Raw genomic sequence first — 24,944 nt, forward strand, 5'->3', positions numbered from 1 at the left:
CGTTCTTTCATACTTTCCATGAACATACAGGGAAATTGGTGAAAATAAAGCATGTATATGTATTTATAAACAGAGTTAAACATAAGTAAATGTAAATATAACAATTAAATGCTTGTAAGATAATGTAATTTCATAGTCAATATAATTTAATGCAATCTTGGTGATATAGATATTCATTGCTCCCTAAATAAATACAATCTTATATACAGGACATCTATTTATACAATAGGAAATACAGTACAAATATGTTTAACTCCTATCAACTGACAGTAGGTATACATAAACTGTACACATCAGGAATCATAATAAGGACTGGCTTTATTTTACTTCAAATCCTAGATGAGATCTATTTTTAGATCTAATCTTGGGGTCATTAGAACAGTAGAGTACACCATTGGAAGAGCTCCCCTATGTAGGTCACTAGGCTAAATCATTAACATTATAATTCAAACACCACTAGAGGAGATTTACTATCAGGCTACATGTATATGGGTTTCCAAGTCCTCTATAGCCTATCTTAGTACTAAGGTACTGAAATTTGGATCTTAGTTTCCAAGTTCTCTGTAGCCTTTATTAGTACTAAGGTACTGAAATTAATGGATCTTGGTTTTCAAGTTCTCTGTAGCCTTTATTAGTACTAAGGTACTGAAATTAATGGATCTTGGTTTTCAAGTCCTCTGTAGCCTTTTTTGTACTAAGGTACTGAAATCTATAGGTCTTTTTAGTACTAAGGTGCTGTAATTTTGATCTCTAAATCTACGTAAGTGTTATTATGTTCACTTAATCAATCAGTATGTACATACAGTATCTATTTGAATAGATTTGAGTCTTGTCCAAAAACGGAGATCTATGAGCCTAAAAGACCTATACAGTCATGGGACATACAGGGAAATTTCATGTTCATATAGCGTTATCCAGCAATTATATAAAATTTTGAAAACAAAAAACAAAAAAATATTAACTCTTACCTCCAAAGTGTTGAGTTTTCCACAAAACCATACAGGTGTGTGTCTCTTGTCAGTAAAAACACAACCTGTAAAAAAAAAAATTAAAATCTGTCAGTGAACTAGGAAATGGTTATCGCAACAGGTCTTCAATTTTATGGAAATTTAAGACTCAACATGCAATAACATGTAAAACTGTTAAATATATATATGCACATGTAGGTAATGTTACACAGCAGTACAGTGCTGGTTGAATACAAGAAGCTAGGTTCAAACCATGAAGGTCGCTATTAGTAAATTAACTGTTACAATTTTAAACATGATACTAACATGATAACAAAACAATTTGGCAGATTACAGTGTCCCTCCCAATGTAGGTCAAAGGTCTAAATGTAGGTCAAAGTGACCTATTTTTGGTACCTGACATACTGCCTCACCTAGCTGAACTCATACCCGAAGTATGGAATTCCAGTAAAAGTAGTTAAGGAGATAGAGCCCAAACAAGCTTTTTCTTTGGTGCTTGTAAAAGGTCAAAAAGTAGGTCAGAGTGACTTACTTTTGGTACATGACATACCACCTCACCTAGATGAACTAATGTCCCAAGTATGGAGTTCCAATGATAGAGATAGGGCACAGACAATAGATTTCTTTGATTTAGGTCAAAGGTCAAAATGTAGGACAGTGGCTTTTTCTATGATGAAGGTCAGAGGTCAAAAATTAGGTCAAAGTGACTTACTTTTGGTACATGACACACCATGGCCACCTCACTAAGTTGAACTTGTGCCCCCAGCATGAAGTTTCAGTGACAAATAGTGTATGGAAAAGCTGCCCTAACAAACTATAGTGCTATTGTGTACATCTTTTGATGACATGGTGTGCACCTTTTGATGACATGGTGTGCACATTTTGATGACATGGTGTACATATTTTGATGACATGCTGTGCACCTTTTGATGACATGGTGTACACCTTTTGATGATATGGTGTACACCTTGTTGATGACATGCTGTGCACCTTTTGATGACATGCTGTGCACCTTTTACAGGAATGAGAGCAGCTGAATGTAAAAATAGTCGGAGATCCCAATTTGTAGTGTATTTTCTATGATGAAATATTATAATCAACATTACAACCAACATGAGAAAAAAGTCTGAAATCAGATTTTTATCTGAAAATTCTCATGCCTGCTTTTAATGACATGGTGTACACCTTTTGATGATATGGTGTACACCTTTTGATGACATGGTGTACACCTTTTGATGACATGGTGTACACCTTTTGATGACATGGTGTACACCTTTTGATGACATGGTGTACACCTTTTGATGACATGGTGTACACCTTTTGATGATATGGTGTACACCTTTTGATGACATGGTGTACACCTTTTGATGATATGGTGTACATATTTTGAGGACATGGTGTACAACTTTAATTACTACACATTTTTATGACTTTGTGTACATGCAATATAGTGACTAAACGACGTCTTGTCCTGATTAGATACAGCAGCTTGAAACTGTGTCCCTGTGTGTACATGTACATGTGAAGCGACTGCACTACTAGTCTCCAACAGAATATATAGCAGAATAATCATGTTAACATACCATGTACAGGTGTACATCATATTATGATAATAGGTACTTTTTAACATTTGTACTACACTAGTACATATGTTGGCTTAAATTAACAAAAATAGCCAATGTTTCTCAAATAGCATATGCATGTAATTGTCACTCCATATATATATATAGAGACAAATGTATATTACACAATGGTATATATATAAACATACAGTGCACCTGTTTACATGACGGATACCATATTTGACTTCTTGTATGTATTCTTGCCACACATGAAATTTTATCTCAAAATGACTAAAGGACAATTTAATTAGAATTCCCTAACAGCCCAAAGGAAACACCTGAGTGTGCCCTTTTCAAGTTTATGACTCACTTGACGTATTACGGGATTAATACGGTAATCAAAAAGTCAGTAATAGTGGTGGGATATAGAATGGCTGTAACAGGAAACATGACAGGGCTACTTAATAAGTTAAATATGACACATACCATTGTTTCATAAACATGTTTGTTCCTATGTTTATATGACAAAGGTCACGACCTTCGTGTTCCCAGGTCAAACTTCAGCCTTATTTCAGAAGCAATATTTTTTCTATCCATAGCCAGCTGTACACACAAAAAAGAGGGTAAACTTTGAGGTCCTGATGCCTATACCATATTTTACCCCACAACTTCATATATGTAGGCTATAAGATGTCAATATGTAAGTTAAGAACTTGGCTAGAGCCATCAATAATAGCGATAAAGTGTATGTTAGTGAATTAATTATATAGCAAGGATCACACCAAGACAAATACTTTCTAAAAATACATTGTATTTGAATTTTCATGCATATCTTCAAAGAACCCTTTTATATTATTGTTTTGAGATAGTGGCAGTAACACAATTAACAAAAGACAATCTTGCATGCTCACTCATTCTAAAATCTACTAAGTTGTCAACATCAACACTAGTGAGAACCACAGGGGCCGCGGTTACCGAGTGGTTAAGGTGTTCCTGACACTTTAACACTAGCCCTCCACCTCTGGGTGGCGAGTTCGAAACCTACGCGGGGCAGTTGCCAGGTACTGACTGTAGGCCGGTGGTTTTTCTCTGGGTACTCCGACTTTCCTCCACCTCCAAAATCTGGCACGTCCTTAAATGACCCTGGCTGTTAATAGGACGTTAAACAAAAACAAACCAAACAAACCAAACCACAGGGGCTTGACACATTCCTAATGACCCAAAATCAATGATTAACCCATATATAACCAATTATGTAGGAGAGATAGCTACAGAAGAGAATTATAAGCAGATATTTGTGACATTAGTTTCAAGACCATTAGTATAATATCAACACTTATGATCATGAATCAGCACAGGCTCTGGTGTTAAATAGGTGAGGATGGTGGAAGAGAGGCTCGCGGATCAGGTATATCAAACACAGGTAGAGGTGAGGATGGTGGGAAAGAGGCTCAGGTATATCAAACACAGGTAGAGGTGATGATGGTGGAAGAGAGGCTCAGGTATATCAAACACAGGCAGAGGTTAGGATGGTGGAAGAGAGGCTCAGATATATCAAACATAGGTAAAGGTGAGGATGGTGGAAGAGAGGCTCAGGTATATCAAACACAGGTAGAGGTTAGGATGGTGGAAGAGAGGTTCAGGTATATATCAAACATAGGTAAAGGTGAGGATGGTGGAAGAGAGGCTCAGGTATATCAAACACAGGTAGAGGTGAGGATGGTGGAAGAGAGGCTCAGGTATATCAAACACAGGTAGAGGTGAGGATGGTGGAAGAGAGGCTCAGGTATATCAAACACAGGTAGAGGTGAGGATGGTGGAAGAGAGGCTCAGGTATATCAAACACAGGTAGAGGTGAGGATGGTGGAAGAGAGGCTCAGGTATATCAAACATAGGTAGAGGTGAGGATGGTGGAAGAGAGGCTCAGGTATATCAAACACAGGTAGAGGTGAGGATGGTGGAAGAGAGGCTCAGGTATATCAAACATAGGTAAAGGTGAGGATGGTGGAAGAGAGGCTCAGGTATATCAAACACAGGTAGAGGTGAGGATGGTGGAAGAGAGGCTCAGGTATATCAAACATAGGTTAGAGGTGAGGATGGTGGAAGAGAGCTAGGTGTGAATTTTTAATTTGTTTGATAAGACAGGAGTATGTGTAGTGTGAAAAGTACTTCCCACATTACACATACCCCTGCCTAATTATCAACAAAAATTAAAGCTCACTTTTTCTATGCAAATGAGAACAAGAGCCTGTGAGATTTCATTTCAAGCAATTGCCGCTCTCGATTGTTTTTTTCCACACAAACAATCATTAAACCTAGCCTGTCTATAACCTCAATATGGTCAGTACATATTTTTGTCACTCCCCCTCCCCTGCCTTACTGACCGAATTATTACTCACTACCGTTAGAACTCCCCCCTCCCCGGCCTTACTGACCGAATTATTACTCAATACCAATTGTCTAACACAAACATCAGACTACTACATGCATAAACATGGTTTATTTATGGAAATGTACACAGTATTTGTACTGGAGGATTTCTATCAATGTGACTTCATATACTGTAACACATGGAATATTGTGTGTACATTCTTTTGTGGTTTGGTGCTTTCAGATGTTTTCATGGATACAAACTTTCATGGCTGGCTCATGCGATGTTAATATAACACATACAATAATATTTGGTTTAAACATAGTTTTGATTTCATTTCTGTGTCAACATGAAACACAAGGACAAGGATTCAGAAAAATAAAGTACAAAAAATGTATTAAATACTTATATAAATCTCTCTTCACAATAGTATTTGCTGTATTTATATTCAACAGTTGCATAGCAACAACGAAAACAACAAAAGTTTATACACAACGAGCATTTCATGTTATGCAATAACTAGGTACATTATGTGTGTAAACTATTTATTTTTTTAAATTTTCACAATTACCAACCCCATGATCTTTGTCACAAAGAGGTCATATCCGGCACACTTATAATGTCATAGAGTTTATTTTTCATGTAAAATTTTTTCACATATATATATACTGAAAAACAAATTTGAGTAACCAGATATGTCTTTTTAACTTAAGTGAATAGTTGAATTGTTGCTCTGAAAATGCTCGCTGTATTAGAATAAATTGTACACATGTACCAATGTAGTATGTGTGAATCGAAGCAACTGTGTTATGCATCTCTGTGACATAGTTTGCTTTGTTTTTGATATATATAAACAAGATATAATCCAATCTTTTTATGTTTCAATGATTGTTCTGCATATCATTAGATATTTCATGAATTTATAGAACTGAAATTAAAATTCAAAAGAATTATTTCATGAATATATACATTACAAACTGTACTATGATGTGTGCAAAACCCATGCATATTTATCATTTCCAAATGTTAATGTAAAATTAATTAAATCTTAATTAAATGAGCTGTCACTCAGGGCATCATGAAAACAAGTGTAATGCAGGAATCGTACTATATTAACCCATTAGATGTTAAATACGTTTGCAAAATTCAACATTTTACAATGAAATAATGCTAATTTTGAATCTTCATAATGCATTCTTGTTTAAGAGTGTATGAAAATAATGTGAAAAGAAGAAATTATGTATAAAAAGCAATCTATGAAGTTGAACTTGACTTCAGGAATGATTTATATTGAATGTGGTTTACATGTAAACTTTATTAATTTTGAACAATTGCAAAGCAAATCAATACCAGGGTTGGAGACACAACGTCGCAGAACGTAGAGAATTGTAGCAATCCAGACAAATCTGCCGTGGATACAGGTGTACACACAAGGTCTCACCAAAAATCCAGGTAATGTGTGTGTAAAAACGGTGAGCCCAACATGGAGATACATTCTATGGTCCAATTTGTTGGAGATGACGGGGACAGGGGCCGCCATGGCAGAGTGGTGAAGGTGTCCCGACACTTATCACTAGCCCTCCACCTCTGGGTTGCGAGTCGAAACCTACGTGGGGCAGTTGCCAGGTACTGACTGTAGGCCGGTGGTTTTTATCCGGGTTCTCCGGCTTTTCTCCACCTCCAAAACCTGGCACGTTCTTAAATGACCCTGGCTGTTAATAGGACGTTAAACAAAAACAAACCAAACCAAATGGAGATGACGGCTACCCTATAGTCGAAACATGTAACAAATGACCATTGATCGAAGGAATCTCCATGTTGGGCTCACCGTTTTTATGCATAAATTGAAAAGCAAGTTATAATAGCTTTTGTAACATAATGCATTTGATTCTCCCAAGCTACATCTATAAACATAAGGTATATTTAGAACTATTGCACAGCTAAAATGACTATTGCATGGTCACTTGCGAACTATTGATTACCTGTGACGCTTTGGAATTTGGTCACGTGCAAACTATTGAACACGTCCTGTGACGTTTCGAAATGTCGTCCTACCCTTTCAAGCGTCTAAGTCACTCAGATGTCAACACTGCTGTCAACAGTCATGGTGACTTCTAGACGATTCTAAGTGTGTTTTAATGATTATGTAATAAAACAAGTATATCATGGGTGCCTGTGCAATAGTCCAGAATATTTGACACAAGGTACTGGTAATCAACCAATGTTCTATTGCATGAGGCCGAAGGCCAAGCAGTACCTCGTGTCAAATATTCTGGATTATTATACCTTTCCTTATTATATACTATATAAAAAGTAGACAATAGAAATGCTATTTGAACCACATACTCCAAAAATGCTATTAACCAGGTTAATAGTCAAAAGTGCTATTTACCCATAATGTGCGCATTCATATTTTCGCAGTTTTTTTTGCTTCGTTCATTCTGATTGGACAATGCATACGCCTTTTTGACACCAAGACGAAGCACAGTAATCGTTCAAGGGAATGCTACAGGAAAATTTCGGAAAATGGCTTCATCTACAAGTTTCGATAATCTGGATGACGAAATGCTAGAGAGGATTTTTTCTGAAAATGACAGTGCTAACTCACCATAAAAATGCTATTTCCCTTACACCCATACAATAACTGTATACTATTGCACAGACTCCCATGATATATTAGTAAAATATAGTGTGCAAGGGGTCATACTGTTGGGAGCAAACCAGAGCACCCCGAGAAAACCTACATAACCAGGCACTGGTGACCCCATATTATCTCACGTCCAATTGGGGTTAAACTGCGACCACCTAGGGGGCTTAATAGTGTGATCATTGTTCCACCCAACCACCTATGTGTAATTTACTTCCATAACTGAAGGGATACATTGTCATACAAATAAATGATTTATTTGTTCAAAACATTATTCATAAAAGACTACCTTATAAAGAATCAAGTTTCCCTTTTGTAGCCCAGCGAGATCATAAGTATTCATGACTTCATGAATATTCTTCATGAAAAAATTAATTTCCAAAGTTCCTGAACATACAAAATTAAAAGTTCTTCTAAGCTTCAGCACATGTTATAGGACACTATGTCATTGCAGCTAAATGAAAATATTAACAAAGGATATTTCATTGTTCTGTATAGGACTTTCCATACTTTAAGTAAAAATTTAGGTGTTATGGACCATGGGCTTCTAATAGGATAAAATTATATGGTAAGTTTATTCAGGAAAACTGAACATTTTATTAACAATTGTTCAAGTTTAACATACAAACATGCATACATATTGTCTCTTAGCACATGCATGCTGTATGGTTTATTATAAGTAGAGCGAGTCTATATACACACATTGATACATATATCTAAGACAATACACAAAAGTCTATTGTGTGCTGGTTTTTCATTATTATATTTTACCTATTCCTTGACCTACTGAAAATCTAGTAGACTGAATCTTCAATTGAAATATTTTTAAAGTGTGGAGTTTTGCCAATTAACTCCAGAGGAATTTCTTATAAACATCCATGTAAACTTGATTAAATCAATTAGCTGTCACAGGGACAATATTTTTGTGTTTCCGTCAACATTCAGCCACAAGGCCTTTCTCTGATTTATTAGTTGTCCGTTTTATAAGTGTGGGGGGTCGTCAAACAATGACATGGAGAGGTGAACAGAGGTTAACCTCACTGTATAAATCAAATGTATCTCAGCTTCTTAAAAACAAATTTCTTGTTAATCACACTATCATGTCATGCAACGTATGATAACAGGGAGTTTATCGGCCACTGTGTTACCAGATCAGTCACATTCTGTTCATTTTCAGTGGAATAGAAATTAAATAACTGTCTTTACTGAAAATATTATTATCATGTCAGTCCTTTAAAAGCTTTTCTTGAAATTGTGTAAATAGATAATGGGACTGTTGCACAAAAAAGTCCATACACTAGTGTAGAAAACAGATGGACAATACTAGTTTAAATGTGATGTTTGCTATTGTTAACATATTAGCAAAAGTCTTTTTTAATTCGCCCATGTGTTTAGTCACTTATTCATCAAAGATTGATTATGACTGACATAAGATGTACATTGTACATCTTGAACAATCTTTGATGAATGAGCCTGTTAAACACCTTTAGTATTACAGTAGAATCAGTTATATGTGTCGGATTCTATAATTAAGAATTCTAAAATTTATTCATAAAACTGTTTCGAAAATGCCTCAAATTTTTCCCAGCAGGCCCGAGGGGAAAAGACTATACCAAACAGAAATGTTTCATAGTGGATAGTGTAAACACTGGCCTCAATATTTTCTGTGTACATGTTTACATCATGGGTGGAAGAATTAAGAATTAATACTGAATTTGTGTAATCTGTAAAATCATTCTGAATTAATTAGTATTCATACTTTTCCCCATACATGATACTGTATGCCTTATTGCATCAATGTGTCACAATCAAATTCAAATTACACTTGTAATTTCAACTCTGCTGATACTTCATAATGCACTGCAATACGTTGTAGAGTATTGTAGAAGTCAGAAATTATAAGTCTGATTTAAATAAGATCGCAATGTGTCATTACACCATAACAAATAATGCTAATATGTTAATTGTTTTCAATAAGAAAATTCAGAACACCTCCAGAGACTGTCAGATTTTTTTTTTGCGATAATCAGTCATACCTTTATGAATGACAGAACTAAGTCTGACACTGAACTAAAGTGTGTTTAGGTGTGTGTTGGACAAATTCCAGAATCACACATAATGCTATTAATTGAATAATTATATAACACAAAACAAATTATTGTGGCTGACTGAAATATTTTATTTACATATTTTTTTCTTCTGTATAATACTATGTGGAATGTATTTACCGGTATACAGTAGAAATATTTTGGTTAGATATTGGGAACACATGTATCACATACACTGTACAAATTTAAACAAGGGGGACTGTAACAACACCGATTCGTAATTGGGAAAATCAGATACCAACTCAACAGAGGGCCGGGCTGAATCCTACCAATTCAACATATTGGGCCAAAAATATAGGGGGGCCACCATTTCTAGATAATGGGGCAGTAGGGCCTGCATACTAATTCAACATACTACAGTAGGGCTTCCATACCAATTCAACATACTACAGTAGGGATTCCATACTAATTCAACATACTACAGTAGGGCTTCCATACAAATTCAACATACTACAGTAGGGCCTGCATACCAATTCAACATACTACAGTAGGGATTCCATACTAATTCAACATACTACAGTAGGACTTCCATACTAATTCAACATACTACAGTAGGGATTCCATACCAATTCAACATACTACAGTAGGGCTTCCATACCAATTCAACATACTACAGTAGGGATTCCATACATCCATACCAATTCAACATACTACAGTAGGGATTCCATACCAATTCAACATACTACAGTAGGGATTCCATACCAATTCAACATACTACAGTAGGGATTCCATACCAATTCAACATACTACAGTAGGGCTTCCATACAAATTCAACATACTACAGTAGGGCTTCCATACTAATTCAACATACTACAGTAGGGCCTGCATACTAATTCAACATACTACAGTAGGGCTTCCATACAACTTCAACTTACTACAGTAGGGCTTCCATACAAATTCAACATACTACAGTAGGGCCTGCATACTAATTCAACATACTACAGTAGGGCTTCCATACTAATTGAACATACTACAGTAGGCCTTCCATACTAATTCAACATACTACAGTAGGGCTTCCATACAAATTAAACATACTACAGTAGGGCTTCCATACCAATTCAACATACTACTAATTTGAACCATACTACAGTAGGGATTCCATACAAATTCAACATACTACAGTAGGGATTCCATACTAATTCAACATACTACAGTAGGGATTCCATACTAATTCAACATACTACAGTAGGGCTTCCATACAAATTAAACATACTACATTAGCGCTTCCATACCAATTCAACATACTACAGTAGGGCCTGCATACTAATTCAACATACTACAGTAGGGCTTCCATACAAATTCAACTTACTACAGTAGGGCTTCCATACAAATTCAACATACTACAGTAGGGCCTGCATACTAATTCAACATACTACAGTAGGGCTTCCATACAAATTCAACATACTACAGTAGGGATTCCATACCAATTCAACATACTACAGTAGGGCTTCCATACAAATTCAACATACTACAGTAGGGCTTCCATACTAATTAAAAATATTGAGCAATCTAATTAAAATCTAGATGGTCATTCTAACTATGTTACATGAACATCTAATGACATTGCATAAGAGGTCACATCAGGATGACCTTTTGGATTAACCAATCAAATTAGTACTAACAGAATCTTGGAAGTGAATTTCCTATGTGCAAAATAGCAAGAATGAGTGCATAGCTTGCATAATCTGTCAATCTGTTTCTAGTCATTTCGTCCAACGAAGCATATAGCTTTATACATGCTGTACCAAAATGGTTAGCTTCAGATGCATGATGTGACGAATAGGTGTAGATCGATGCCATCGAAAAATTGACAATTCACCCTGAAAGTGAAGCATTGTGATAGCAAAGGTCACCAGAATGTGACCCCTTCTGTGATGTTGTTAGATGTTCATGTAATATAATGTAGTGACAATCAGCATCTATATTTTGATTAGATTGCATATTGATAGACATCACATATTTGCTTATAATACAAATATTAATTCAACAAATTCAAAATACAATAACAGTTGAACAGTCAAAACAGGATCAAGAAACAAAATAAATTAAACACAGTATTTCATCAGGATATACATTATATAGCATTCGAAACCTTTTACTTCAAAACATGTTTAACGTTGTGGTGAGAAAGAGCTGACCTTCGGATTCTATCAAATTATTTTTCTAACTGTGTTATGATGAAGTTACTTTGTTATGTTTAAAGTCTTACCAATCTCTGTAAGCGTGGGATGATAAATATCACCAGAGTTAACTAGCCGTCTTGTGTGAGTGTCCGTGAAACAAAAATAATCACAGTCCTACTATTTCTGCAGCTGTTGAGTAGGGATTAGTTCAAGGCTAAAGGTGTCAATCAAAGTCAGTCCATGTTAGATTCTGAGTTTTGTTTGTTTCTTACTGGGTTTATCCCTGTAAAACAGCCATTTTGAGGGAATTTCTCCCTGCAGTATTCATTCGGTGGTCAAGTGACACATACAGTAGTAACACAATCACCATTCACCAAGGTGACCGGCTTCGATTTTCCCAATCAACATGAAAAGGTGTGACAGTCACCTGTCTGACCAAGAGGGTCTCCCCACCCCCACCCAGAGTACTCTGGTTTCTTCCCACAGTAAGACCCCCAAGCTCTTCCACCCAGAGTGATTAAACACTTGTAAGTTGTTTAGCAAAATAAATAAAGTTTCTAATTATGTAAGAAGTGGGTGGTTACTTCACTTCAGAGCTAGTGGGAGGTAAATTGTCTTGCCCAAGGACACAACCACAGCAATACAGGAAAATCTGTGATCTCACCTTTCTGAGACTTAGGAAAATGTCTGTAACAGCTCCTATAAAACAATGTGTCCCTTGCAGAAGGAGTAAAAGATAACCTTTGACCTTCTAGCCTTGACCAATGACTACTAGAATAGATACATCACTGATCAGGCATGGGACAGGGCTCAACAGATGGACATCAATATAGCACTCTATCCCCCTCCATAAAAACACAAACCATCATGAGTAGGGACTGAACCAAAAACCAAGATCATGACCTTCACCTAAGTTTACATAAGTACAATGCTCTACCAGCTCAGCTACATACGTATGGCAGCCCCATATTGACTTTCTGAACAGTGACACTGCAATGATAGCCCAGATCTTTATGAAAATGAAATTTTCTAAAAAAGTTGTTTTCTGTCAAAGTTGCACAATTCTATTGTGGATTTTTTTTTCATAATCCAATCCATGTATCAAATTTTAACGACCAAACCAAATGTTTATATATATTTCAGTTTTTCTGCTGAAATGATGGATTATAATTGTTATAAATCTTGTTCCAAATTATGTACTCCAAGGGAACATAAATGTAGGCTGATGGATAGATAATTGATAAAAAAACAACAGTATTTAACTTTCAGCTATTACTTGGAATAAATTATGTTGTATATGTTAATAACATATATGATGTCATATTTTTAACCAAGAACAACAAAGAGTTTCCCCAAGTAGTAACTGCTTAAAATTCTGTCCCATATATCCACAACACAGTTAATTATGCTAAATTATTTTTATTGATTGGCTATAAGATAAAATTCTACAAGAAAATTGATCACACTAATTATATTTTCTGTCAAGGAATTAGCAAATTTAGAGTGTAGATCTATTAAACTAAATTATGGACCTTTAGAGTGTTGATCTTTTAAACTAAATTATGGACCTTCAAACTGATAAATGCTTATCACTATATCCAAGTGATTCTGTTTTAAAAGTTCAATTATCAAAAGTTAGCATTAGTACATGCTATCAGAACCATACATTTTGTTGCTTTTTAACTTCAAACTATTCTTATTGAATATGAGGCAATGAGGCAACATTGCTAAAAATAGACAATAATTTTTCTCTGTTCATAATTCCATTTAATATCTAATAAAACTTTCCTATTTATTAATAGTGTAAAATCAATTGTGTATGTACATTATATTTATGTTCTATTTTTAGATGTTAAATTTGTAAGAAGATCCTAAACAGTAATACTTTATCCCAGTAATACACACACACCCCTTAAACGTCTGTTTTTATCGTTACCACTTGCTACCATAACAGTAGCCAATATGATTTAACTCCACCCTGGTGACCCGCTGGTTCACAAATGACAGATGAGGCTGGGAAAGGTACATTTGCGAACAGCTGGCCAGCACATGTACAAATCTCTCTTGTGTCATTGCACTGGGTACCGTAGGTATCATAATAAGTAACCTCCTAACTAGTCACTGTATCAGATGTTCAACAGTCTCAGAACTTCATCAATATACCATGTACGCCTCAGTAAGGTCAACAGTCTCCAACATTCATCATTAGTACTGTATACTCCTCAATAAGACCAACAGTCTCCGAACTTCATCAATATACTGTATACTCGTCACAGACCGACAGTCTCCAAACTTCATCAATATACTGTATACGCCTCAATAAGACCAACAGTCTCCAAACTTCATCAATATACTGTATACTCGTCAATAAGACCAACAGTCTCCAAACTTCATCAATATACTGTATACGCCTCAATAAGACCAACAGTCTCCAAACTTCATCAATATACTGTATACTCGTCAATAAGACAAACAGTCTCCAAACTTCATCAATATACTGTATACTCCTCAATAAGACCAACAGTCTCCAAACTTCATCAATATACTGTATACGCCTCAATAAGACCAACAGTCTCCAAACTTCATCAATATTATACTGTATACTCCTCAATAAGACAGACAGTCTCCAAACTTCACCAATATACTGTTTACTCCTCAATAAGACCAACAGTCTCCAAACTTCATCAATATACTGTATACTCCTCAATAAGACCAACAGTCTCCAAACTTCATCAATATACTGTATACTCCTCAATAAGACCAACAGTCTCCAAACTTCATCAATATTATACTGTATACTCCTCAATAAGACAAACAGTCCCAAACTTCATCAATATACTGTTTACTCCTCAATAAGACCAACAGTCTCCAAACTTCATCAATATTATACTGTATACTCCTCAATAAGACAAACAGTCCCAAACTTCATCAATATACTGTATACTCCTCAATAAGACCAACAGTCTCCAAACTTCATCAATATTATACTGTATACTCCTCAATAAGACAAACAGTCTCCAAACTTCATCAATATACTGTGTACTCGTCACTGAGACCGACAGTCTCCAAACTTCATCAATATACTGTATACTCCTCAATAAGACAAACAGTCTCCAAACTTCATCAATATACTGTATACTCCTCAATAAGACCAACAGTCTCCAAACTTCATCAATATACTGTATACTCGTCAATAAGACCAACAGTCTCCAAACTTCATCAATATACTGTATACTCGTCAATAAGACCAACAGTCTTCAAACTTCATCAATATACTGTATACTACTCAATAAGACAAACAGTCTCCAAACTTCATCAATATACTGTATACGCCTCAATAAGACCAACAGTCTCCAAACTTCATCAATATACTGTATACTCGTCAATAAGACCAACAGTCTCCAAACTTCATCAATATACTGTATACTCCTCAATAAGACAAACAGTCTCCAAACTTCATCAATACACTGTATATGCCTCAATGAGACAAACAGTCTCCAAACTTAATCAATACACTGTATACTCCTTAATAAAACCAATAGTTTTCAAACCTGCATTTTCACTGCACCAGGATACTGATTACTGAACTAACAATCATGACCACTTTCATTCAGCACTCTTTATACATTAACAAAAGTTCCAATGATAATTCATTATCATAATAACTCAGCTTCACTTACTGCTTTGTGAAAATGAGGGAAAAACGAAAAACAGCAACAAATTAACTTGTCATTTATCTTAAATTTCTTTTCCAAAAGTTATTTATTTCTTCAGTGGGACTTACCGCAATCTCTAGATATCAACTTAATGGCCTATAACCCAACTGTTTTGGTTCAAGTTTCTTATTGTAGACACACTCGTAATATCATGATGATGATTCAAAGATAGTTGTCTCCCCTTCACTGGAAACTTTTGGCTGATTACACCACATCTACATTTTAAATATCTACACTATGATGTTAATTTCTCAATGTCTATTATTTTGGACAATAGGTCCAGGGATGGTCATTCAATTTTTACATATTTTCATCCCAATGAGCAAATTCAAAGTGTGCCATCAGTAATTTAGTTGAACAAGGCAAGAAATATTGGAAAAGACAACATTTTGATAGAATAAGAGTAACCCAGCATAAAGATTTGGTTAAATTCTGCTCAGTAGTTTTAGAGGAGATGCCATATTGGCAAAAGACATGCTGTGCGTAATATTAATGCTGTTAACAGTTAAATTGCAATACCTGCACATAAGTTCATTCTCCTACTGTTTTTTAATTTTCAAAATATGCACATATATGGAAATAATTATACATGTAGGTTCCTATATAAAGCTATTCAACATCTGTGAAAGAACACCACACCATGATTTATTGCCTTCATCAGTAGACAACAATAATATCTACTACTGCCTATCCCACATGGCTCCTTTGTTATGCATTGTTAGTTTCACAAGATGGCAAAAGATGTATTTATATTCAGTGGTAAATTGTAACAAGTTATTATATATATATATATATATATATATATTACGTATGGTGATTACCATAGATTGTGTTTAAACCACCTATCCCATGTTAATTCAGCTGATTTTATCAACTAAACTTGTTTTAGTCTTAGTTTAGAATGCCTGCCATGTTTTAAAACTGCTTTCTATGATAATAAAGCATTGTTAGCTTTGAATTCAGATAGATATCTTTGACATTAGTAAACTGACATTGAGCCCATTTTCTTCTTTTACATTACTATATTACAAAATTGTACTTTTTCGTTTTTTTCATGTTAATTAAAATAAATAAAAATAATGTTCTTAATTCATTTTATTATAAAAATCCTAAAACTAAGAGTGCTTTAAATTAATTATATCAAACCCAAAACTAGTGGATTTGATTTATATTATTACATAAAAACCTAAAACAAAGATTTTTTTTTAATTTCAAAATATGAATAGATTCTATATCAATCAACAACAAAAATTCCTTACTTTTGAATATCCATTGTGCTTTAATGTAAATTTCAATAATTTATGAAATTTAAAAAAGACTTACATTTTGGTGAAATAATAAAAAAATGTCTTGATTGTAAATATCTGTCTTGGATGTTTTATTAGATCTGGGTGCGTTTTTTATTTTTTTCTTTAAATCAACTTGTGAAAAAAAATCGTATACTAGCTACAATTCAAATAGCATACACAATGTACAACACAAATCCCTATTTAAGGCTTATGTGTAGATCTTTAATCGGAGTATAAACTGGTTACATACGGACGGAAACAAACAAAAACATTTATATTAAAGTAGCTTCAGGCTTTGGGGGTGAATTATGTGTGTTTAGGGACAACCCCATTCTACCGTGCATACATTCCTGTCTGACGTAGACAGCTCTGGTACTTTTCCATGCGGCATGCGTGAACTTTAATAACACACGAGAACTGACTATAAGGCGATAATCCAAAACATACCACATGTGGATAAAAAAAATCTGAACTCATGGGAAAATGAACATTTGAATTACGTATGAAGGATTCGCAATTTTAAAACACACATTTGGAATAAATTAACACCTGTATAGTACAGAAATATTGCTCCGTGCGTAATCAATGTTTACATAAAACTCATACAATGTACTACAAATAGTAACAAAGTAGGTAGCATGTTTTGTGAATTATTTTGTCAACAGGGCATTGACAATAACTACAAATGACGTCTACTTACACTACTGTTTCTTCCTGACCACGACACAACAGCTTGGGAATGAGTTTCATCCGGAATGTAAAATGTTGACGAAATTAGTGTATTGGACTCGTCGCCAGTTGATCTCCCGTTACGTGTGTCACTCCGCCGATGTCTATTCGCAATGTTGATGTTTCGTTTAAATCTGCCAAGATTCAAATCGGAGATCGGTTTCCAATCCAAAACTGTAAAGTATTCATCTTTATCTTGTAATTTGTGTAAACTTATTTTCGCATGTACAATATTATTAACACATTCACCTAAAACAAGGAGCAAAGCCACAAACACGAGTGTGTTTTGGTCGTCCATATCTGGAATAGTACTCTGTTTCGCGGCAAAGACCGAGAGTCCTCACGATTGGTTACATTTGATATGCAAAAATTTGGATTCACGTCATGTGATCGAAATTGCATCATACGTCTCCATTCATAACTTCTAGATTTTTTTCCCTACGTCCCATTAAGGCAACTTGCTAATGATTGGAACTCAACTACAATTTCTCTGTAAGGCTCATCCGTAGAAGATTATTATTTTACATTATCCAAGCAGTACGTTTGGTTTTATTTCGTATTTAAGCGATTAAAATTCATTTCAGTTACCCCTTTTTCGGCCTCACAAACTGCTAGGTCAGTGGGCCGAACTGCCAGCCAAAATATTTCGTCATCATTGTATGTATACAAGTATTGTTATATGAAAGAAAACGTCAAGGACATGATAGCGCATTAACATAGTCACACGTGTATGGACTTTAATGTTTATATGTACATGTAGATTAGTATATATAATATATTTTACATTTTATGTACAGCTAGGTTTCTGTACATGTAACATATATAGGGTCACGCTTAGCTTACGTATATTGGGGGAATGTATAACGAATTTGCTATTTTAAACCCGATATTCATAAAATATATATTTGTATTAAATATATATGTTACCACCGATGACTTTGGGACGTCTTAATCTATATAAGGCGCGATCGAGCGGTTCCATGTTTTATTGGATTTGGATCAAACACGTTGATTAAATGTACGTTCATATTGGTTTAGGTCATATACGATTTAAAAAGATAGACAAACGAATAATTTACAAGCAGTAACTTAAAAAAAATAAACAAACAAACAAAACCACACAGTTGGGTCCACAATTTTGAAGAGGCGAAAAAAAACCTCAATATTTTCTTTCAATAAAACGTTTCATTTTCCGCTTTTTAAAGCGCGCGCTCTTAATTAAAATATATAACGTAGGGATTTTTTTTTCTAATATGCATATTAATATACCCGAGGAATCAACCGATATTTACATACGTATTCTAAATACAAAATGCCTATCAATTTAGAAACATTATCAACAATTCACAATATATAATTACTGACAAGAATATAATATCTGTTTCATTATTAGAGTAGAATATTTGTTCCACTTTTGCTACCGAATTATTCTCGTAAATTTGTCATCTTCGTTATAAACATACGTTTTGCCGACCTGGTTCCTCACACTAAGTTGTAATAATAATACACGACTCGGGAACGAAATGCAGGACGATCCCGAACGATCCCTTCCTAAGCCCCGATATATGGGAGTATTGCGAAGATAATGGTTGATACACAATTAAGTTAGCAGGTGGGCCAGGGTCAGATTGTAGACGATAAGGGGAGGCAATCGTCTACAGCCTGTCTGTACCATGGAAAACAAATCACCGGCATTTCGCGTGTAGCAGTTTGCCGTGTGCGTTACATGTGCATGGTATATGTTTTCAAAAACACACCAGATGTAAACAAACCCGAATTAGAAGAGAGTTGTGGGCGAGCCAGGTGCGTGTTTTGTTATATTTCTTTCGTCATCATATGCAAACCAGACATATTTGCACTGCGTGGTATTTGACAAGCATAGAAGAATGGAATCAGAAATGTATTCTGGATGATTGGCATGCACAACACCGAGATTGATGTATAATAGAGAGTGGGTAGATGGAAGAATGAATGGCTTTATTACATATTTCATACGTCAGAGAAGAATACCATCAAAAGCATACTCATTTATAACTCACATTTGCATTGAAGTGTGGTAGGGGGTTTATTTTCTTTATAAACTTTTACTTATTGATTAAAACCTGTAATATTATGTTCAATACGAACCAACTCGGTCTTAAAACTCGCAAAGTCATTATAAATATTATGTATTTCGTAATACAAGTGCACTATAATATGCGTTCTGCTTCCTGAACTTGTTGGAATGTCCAGAAATAGGCACGTGTCCAAGACATCGACTCTTGCCAAACTCGAACGGCAAGACATTGAGGGAATACCACAGCAAATGTATTTCATGTGTTTGTTTTTGCATTGTTTTATTAATAGAAGGCTCAGACTATTAACAGTCAAATGTACTCTGTCTATTGAATGAAGAGAAGACTTAAAAATATCACGGTGCTGCTCAACCGCTGGAATGTGAAGGTCGATGACGAACTATAAAATTTACATTCATTCGTATGAATTTTAATGTTGATTAAGCTAAGAAATAGTTTTTCCTCAATATCACTGATTTATATTAAATAAATCTTTATTTCATGTAGCCTATTTGGCAGTGATTATACCTTAATGTATATCACATTTCCAGATAAACGGAATTCCATTCATATATAGCTATGAGTACAATTGATCATTGTCAGTTCTAGCGCTTCTTCTCTTTCACAGAATATAAGAAGATCATCGTAAGGACCAAGCGTTTATATGACATTAGAACATTCTAAAAATATAAAATTGTTTTTCCTGGCGTATGACGCTTTACATTTATCGTGACGACATCATTTAGAATATGACTATCTAGCGTTATAATGTGACGTTGAATGGAAAACATAAAATCTAGTCTCGTTAAACGAAGTTGTCATCTTCTAAACATAACATCAAGTTCCTATGTTTTGTAATTTATCTATTTTACAACACTTGAGAAATAATTAAGTTATAACAACTTATATCTATCATGTTTATTCGCCGGGATTGAAGCGAGCGTGGAAGGAAGCCGGAAAACCCGAGTAAAATCCACGTGGTCGGACAGGTGACCTTTTCACGTCCGATCGGGGAATCGAACCCCGACTGCCTAAGTTAAAGGCAAGTGTGACCACGTTTATACTGAACTCTGATGTCGAGTCCCTATGACAACCGACAAATCTTTTACTGTATACTCCACATTATAATGAGTCCAATTTCCTCTCCGGAAAATGTAAATAAGGGAAGTTGGTTTATAGGATTTACAATTGTCCGTGAACTAGACACACATTGTTTCTATCTGTTTAAGTATATATTGCCATTGCGTGCCTCTTCTTTGATGCGTGGAGATTTATAAAAAGTTTAAGACATGTAGAGATTGTCTGTGGCGTCACGAGGTTATGACATCACAATTGAAACACTGGGGACCTACATCTGGTAACAGCACCACTAGGTGTTCCTGTGTGTTGTTATAAACACAAATTTAATTCTGACGAAAAGACTACTTTAGGTTGTATGTTGCATTTTTACCTCATACAAGATCCTTATCTTAAGTTTTCAAATTTGTCGATTATTTTATTCATTTTCGTCTTGTTATTTGGAGCCATCTCACGGAATTTAGACACTTTTACTTTGAAGGTGTACCTTGAAGTCTGATTTTTGTAGAATGAAAAAACACAAGGACAGCCACTCCCCTCCGTTCTGAAAATGGTGAGGTACATCAACAGATCCTCTACTTGTAGACTAAGGGTACTGGAACATCAGTTGTTAGAATAACAGTGCTGAAAATTCACTAACGGCACTGAAATCTCTGTACTTTGCTGGAATATTAAATCAGATAATCTCCAAACTTAGACTAATTAAACTGAAACTTCCGTACTTAGACTAACGGTACTGAAAGCTCCACCGAACGGAGCTTGTTTTCGTACTTTGACTTACAGTACTGAAATCTCCAAACATATACTAATGGAGCTGAAATTTCCGTACTTTGACTTGCAGTACTGAAATCTCCAAACAGATACTAACGGAGCTGAAATCACCGTACTTTGACTTGCAGTACTGAAATCTCCAAACAGATACTAACGGAGCTGAAATCACCGTACTTTGACTTGCAGTACTGAAATCTCCAAACAGATACTAAAGGAACTGACATTTCCGTACTTTGACTTCCAATACTGAAATATCCATGTACATGTTTACTAAAGGAGCTGAAATTTCCGTTCTTTTACTAACGGTACTGAGAGCTCCAAACTTACACTAACGGAGCTGCTGGACTGAGACTAACGGTTCTGTGGTTACGTATTGAAGTGTGGAGTACTTGTAAAATAAGGTAAATAACAAGCGTCCGAGTGAACACAAAACCCAGATAAAGCTTAAGGTTTAATCCTCATACAGTACATTGTATATAGAAGTGTTGATACTCGCCGGGTCAATAGGGCACCAAGTATCGACGTGGGTGTTTTGAGTTTAAGACTATCTGAGGATTGGTACCTCGACGCTGAAAGACACGGGGCTCAGGAACAGAATTATATGTTTTGACCGAAGTACGTCTGGGATATCCAGGTCGCTAAGGAGAACGATATAATAGAACAGGGAGTTTAAATAGACTACTACATTGTAGTGGTTTTGTAAAGAATTTTCTGAGATCAGTTGGGTGGGTGGGGGCCTTTCAAATGTCCTGGGGTTTTCCAGACAGGAAAATCACGACACCTTTATAAAGGAAACTGATAGGCCCCGATGAAGGGCTCTAGAAGCAGAAGTCAAGAAACCTTTAACAGATCCTAATAGAAGAGCTATTACTAAAATTTCGAAGATTTTGCATAAATGAAATGACTCCTTGAAACCCAGAGATTCTGAAAAAATACCCAGCTGCATTCTACAAGATAAGAGGGACTAATGACTATTATGTAGGCCTAGTACCCTACAGAATCCCAGAACAGGGATTGGGGGAAGAGGTAAGGACAGCAGAAGTTAGACCCAAAACCTATAGCTGTTAAGATACGTATCTATGCAAATTTAATTGTGCTAGTTTTCTGGTGATGTTTAAGTGCCCTGGTAACTCGCTGATTCATAGACATGTAAATTAAGCGATGTTTATTTTTGTGATACCGGTGGAGGACAACATATCGCTTTGACATGGATATTCAATCATTATAACATGATCGACTTTTTATGTTGATTTATCTCGTAACCGACATGTTTTCCCATGGCATATGCCCATGTAATAAATATCGTATAGGACACGTTTAATTTCATTATTGTAACGTCATACTTAGATGACGTCACCCGATTGTCTCTGACGTTCCATCTGATTCGAAATTGTCCTGCTTGTTTTGATATAGATATTTGTGTTGTACTCATAGAAATCGATCACAATGGTATCAGTCCCCAGCTTCGTAAATCAACTTAGTATGTCCATCATAATCATCCAATCACTGAACTCGTTCTAAAGATAGACACTGCATGGTGTAAAATCCTCTTTGCTTCATATTCTCACAAATCAATGTGTAACATGGAAACTTTAAAGTCTAAAAAAATAAAATATTTAACACAAATGCGTCACATTATTCTACTTTGATAAATGATAAACAGGATCTAAATAAATCTAAAATCCGCATCCGGTTTACGTACTTTCATGTGTGATGATTGGCTTAAAATACCTGTAATAAACCGTGCATTTATATTTGCTTTGTCATGTCTCCTGAAACTTATTTGATTTTTTTCTTCGCAGAAACGTTGTTTACAATGCAAAGAAGACTTTGGAAGCTACAAAAATGAATCAAACGATGCATAATAAGTAAATAACATCTTAACATGTATCGTATAAGAAGCAATATTGTATCGTGACGTGATATGTATTGTATTGTGACGTGTTATGTATTGTATTGTGACGTGAAATGTATTGTATTATGAGGTGATATGTATTGTATCGTGACGTGATATGTATTGTATCGTGACGTGATATGTATTGTATCGTGACGTGATATGTACTGTATCGTGACGTGATGTGTATTGTATCGTGACGTGATATGTATTGTATCGTAACGTGATATGTATTGTATCGTGACGTGATATGTATTGTATCATGACGTGATGTGTATTGTCTCGTGAAGTGATATGTATTGTATCGTGACGTGATATGTATTGTATCGTGACGTAATATGTATTGTATCGTAACGTGATATTTATTGTATCGTGACGTGATATGTATTTATTGTGACGTGATATGTATTGTATCGTGACGTGATATGTATTGTATCGTGACGTGATATTTATTGTATCGTGACGTGATATGTATTGTATCGTGACGTGATATGTATTGTATCATGACGTGATGTGTATTGTCTCGTGAAGTGATGTGTATTGTATCATGACGTGATATGTATTGTATTGTGATGTGATATATGTACTGTATCGTGACGTGACGTGTATTGTATCGTGACGTGATATGTATTGTATCGTGACGTGTATTGTATCGTGACGTGATATGTATTGTATCGTGACGTGATATGTATTGTATCGTAACGTGATATGTATTGTATCGTGACGTGATATTTATTGTATCGTGACGTGATATGTAAGATCGTGACGTGATATGTATTGTATCATGACGTGATATGTATTGTATCATGACGTGATGTGTATTGTCTCGTGAAGTGATATGTATTGTATCGTGATGTGATATATGTACTGTATCGTGACGTGACGTGTATTGTATCGTGACGTGACGTGTATTGTATCGTGACGTGATGTGTATTGTATTGTGACGTGATATGTATTGTATCGTGACGTGTATTGTATTGTGACGTGATATGTATAAGTATCATGACGTGATGTGTATTGTATAGTGACGTGATATGTATTGTATCGTGACGTGATGTGTATTGTATCGTGACGTGATATTTATTGTATCGTGACGTGATATGTATTGTATCGTGACGTGATATGTATTGTATCGTGACGTGATATGTATTGTATCGTAACGTGATATGTATTGTATCGTGACGTGTGTGTATTGTATCGTGACGTGATATGTATTATATCGTGACGTGATATGTATTTTATCGTGACGTGATATGTATTGTATCGTGACGTGATATGTATTGTATCGTGACGTGATATGTATTGTATCGGGACGTGATATGTATTGTATCGGTACATAATATGTATTGTATCGTGACGTGATGTGTATTGTATCGTGACGTGATATTTATTGTATCGTGACGTGATATGTATTGTATTGTGACGTGCTAGTATTGTATCGTGACGTGATATGTATTGTATTGTGACGTGATATGTATAAGTATCATGACGTGATGTGTATTGTATAGTGACGTGATATGTATTGTATCGTGACGTGATGTGTATTGTATCGTGACGTGATATTTATTGTATCGTGACGTGATATGTATTGTATCGTGACGTGATATGTATTGTATCGTAACGTGATATGTATTG

The 24,944-nt window shown here is 35.3% G+C and overlaps 1 protein-coding gene across 1 annotated transcript in view; it reads right to left on the minus strand.

Moving 5' to 3' along the window:
- The window catches only part of LOC117338867 (VPS10 domain-containing receptor SorCS1-like), an 84,162-nt gene extending 66,351 nt beyond the window's left edge, over positions 1 to 17,811 (minus strand). Inside the window, exons 1-2 of the mRNA XM_033900231.1 lie at positions 17,485 to 17,811; positions 969 to 1,033 (exon numbers count right to left, since the gene is read on the minus strand). Coding sequence (XP_033756122.1) covers positions 969 to 1,033; positions 17,485 to 17,811 — 392 coding nt within the window. The remainder of the gene's footprint in view (positions 1 to 968; positions 1,034 to 17,484) is intronic.
- Between the last annotated feature and the right edge of the window lie 7,133 nt (positions 17,812 to 24,944).

The sequence above is a fragment of the Pecten maximus genome, chromosome 12, assembly GCF_902652985.1.
Source record: "Pecten maximus chromosome 12, xPecMax1.1, whole genome shotgun sequence".
NCBI classification, from domain to species: Eukaryota; Metazoa; Mollusca; class Bivalvia; order Pectinida; family Pectinidae; genus Pecten; species Pecten maximus.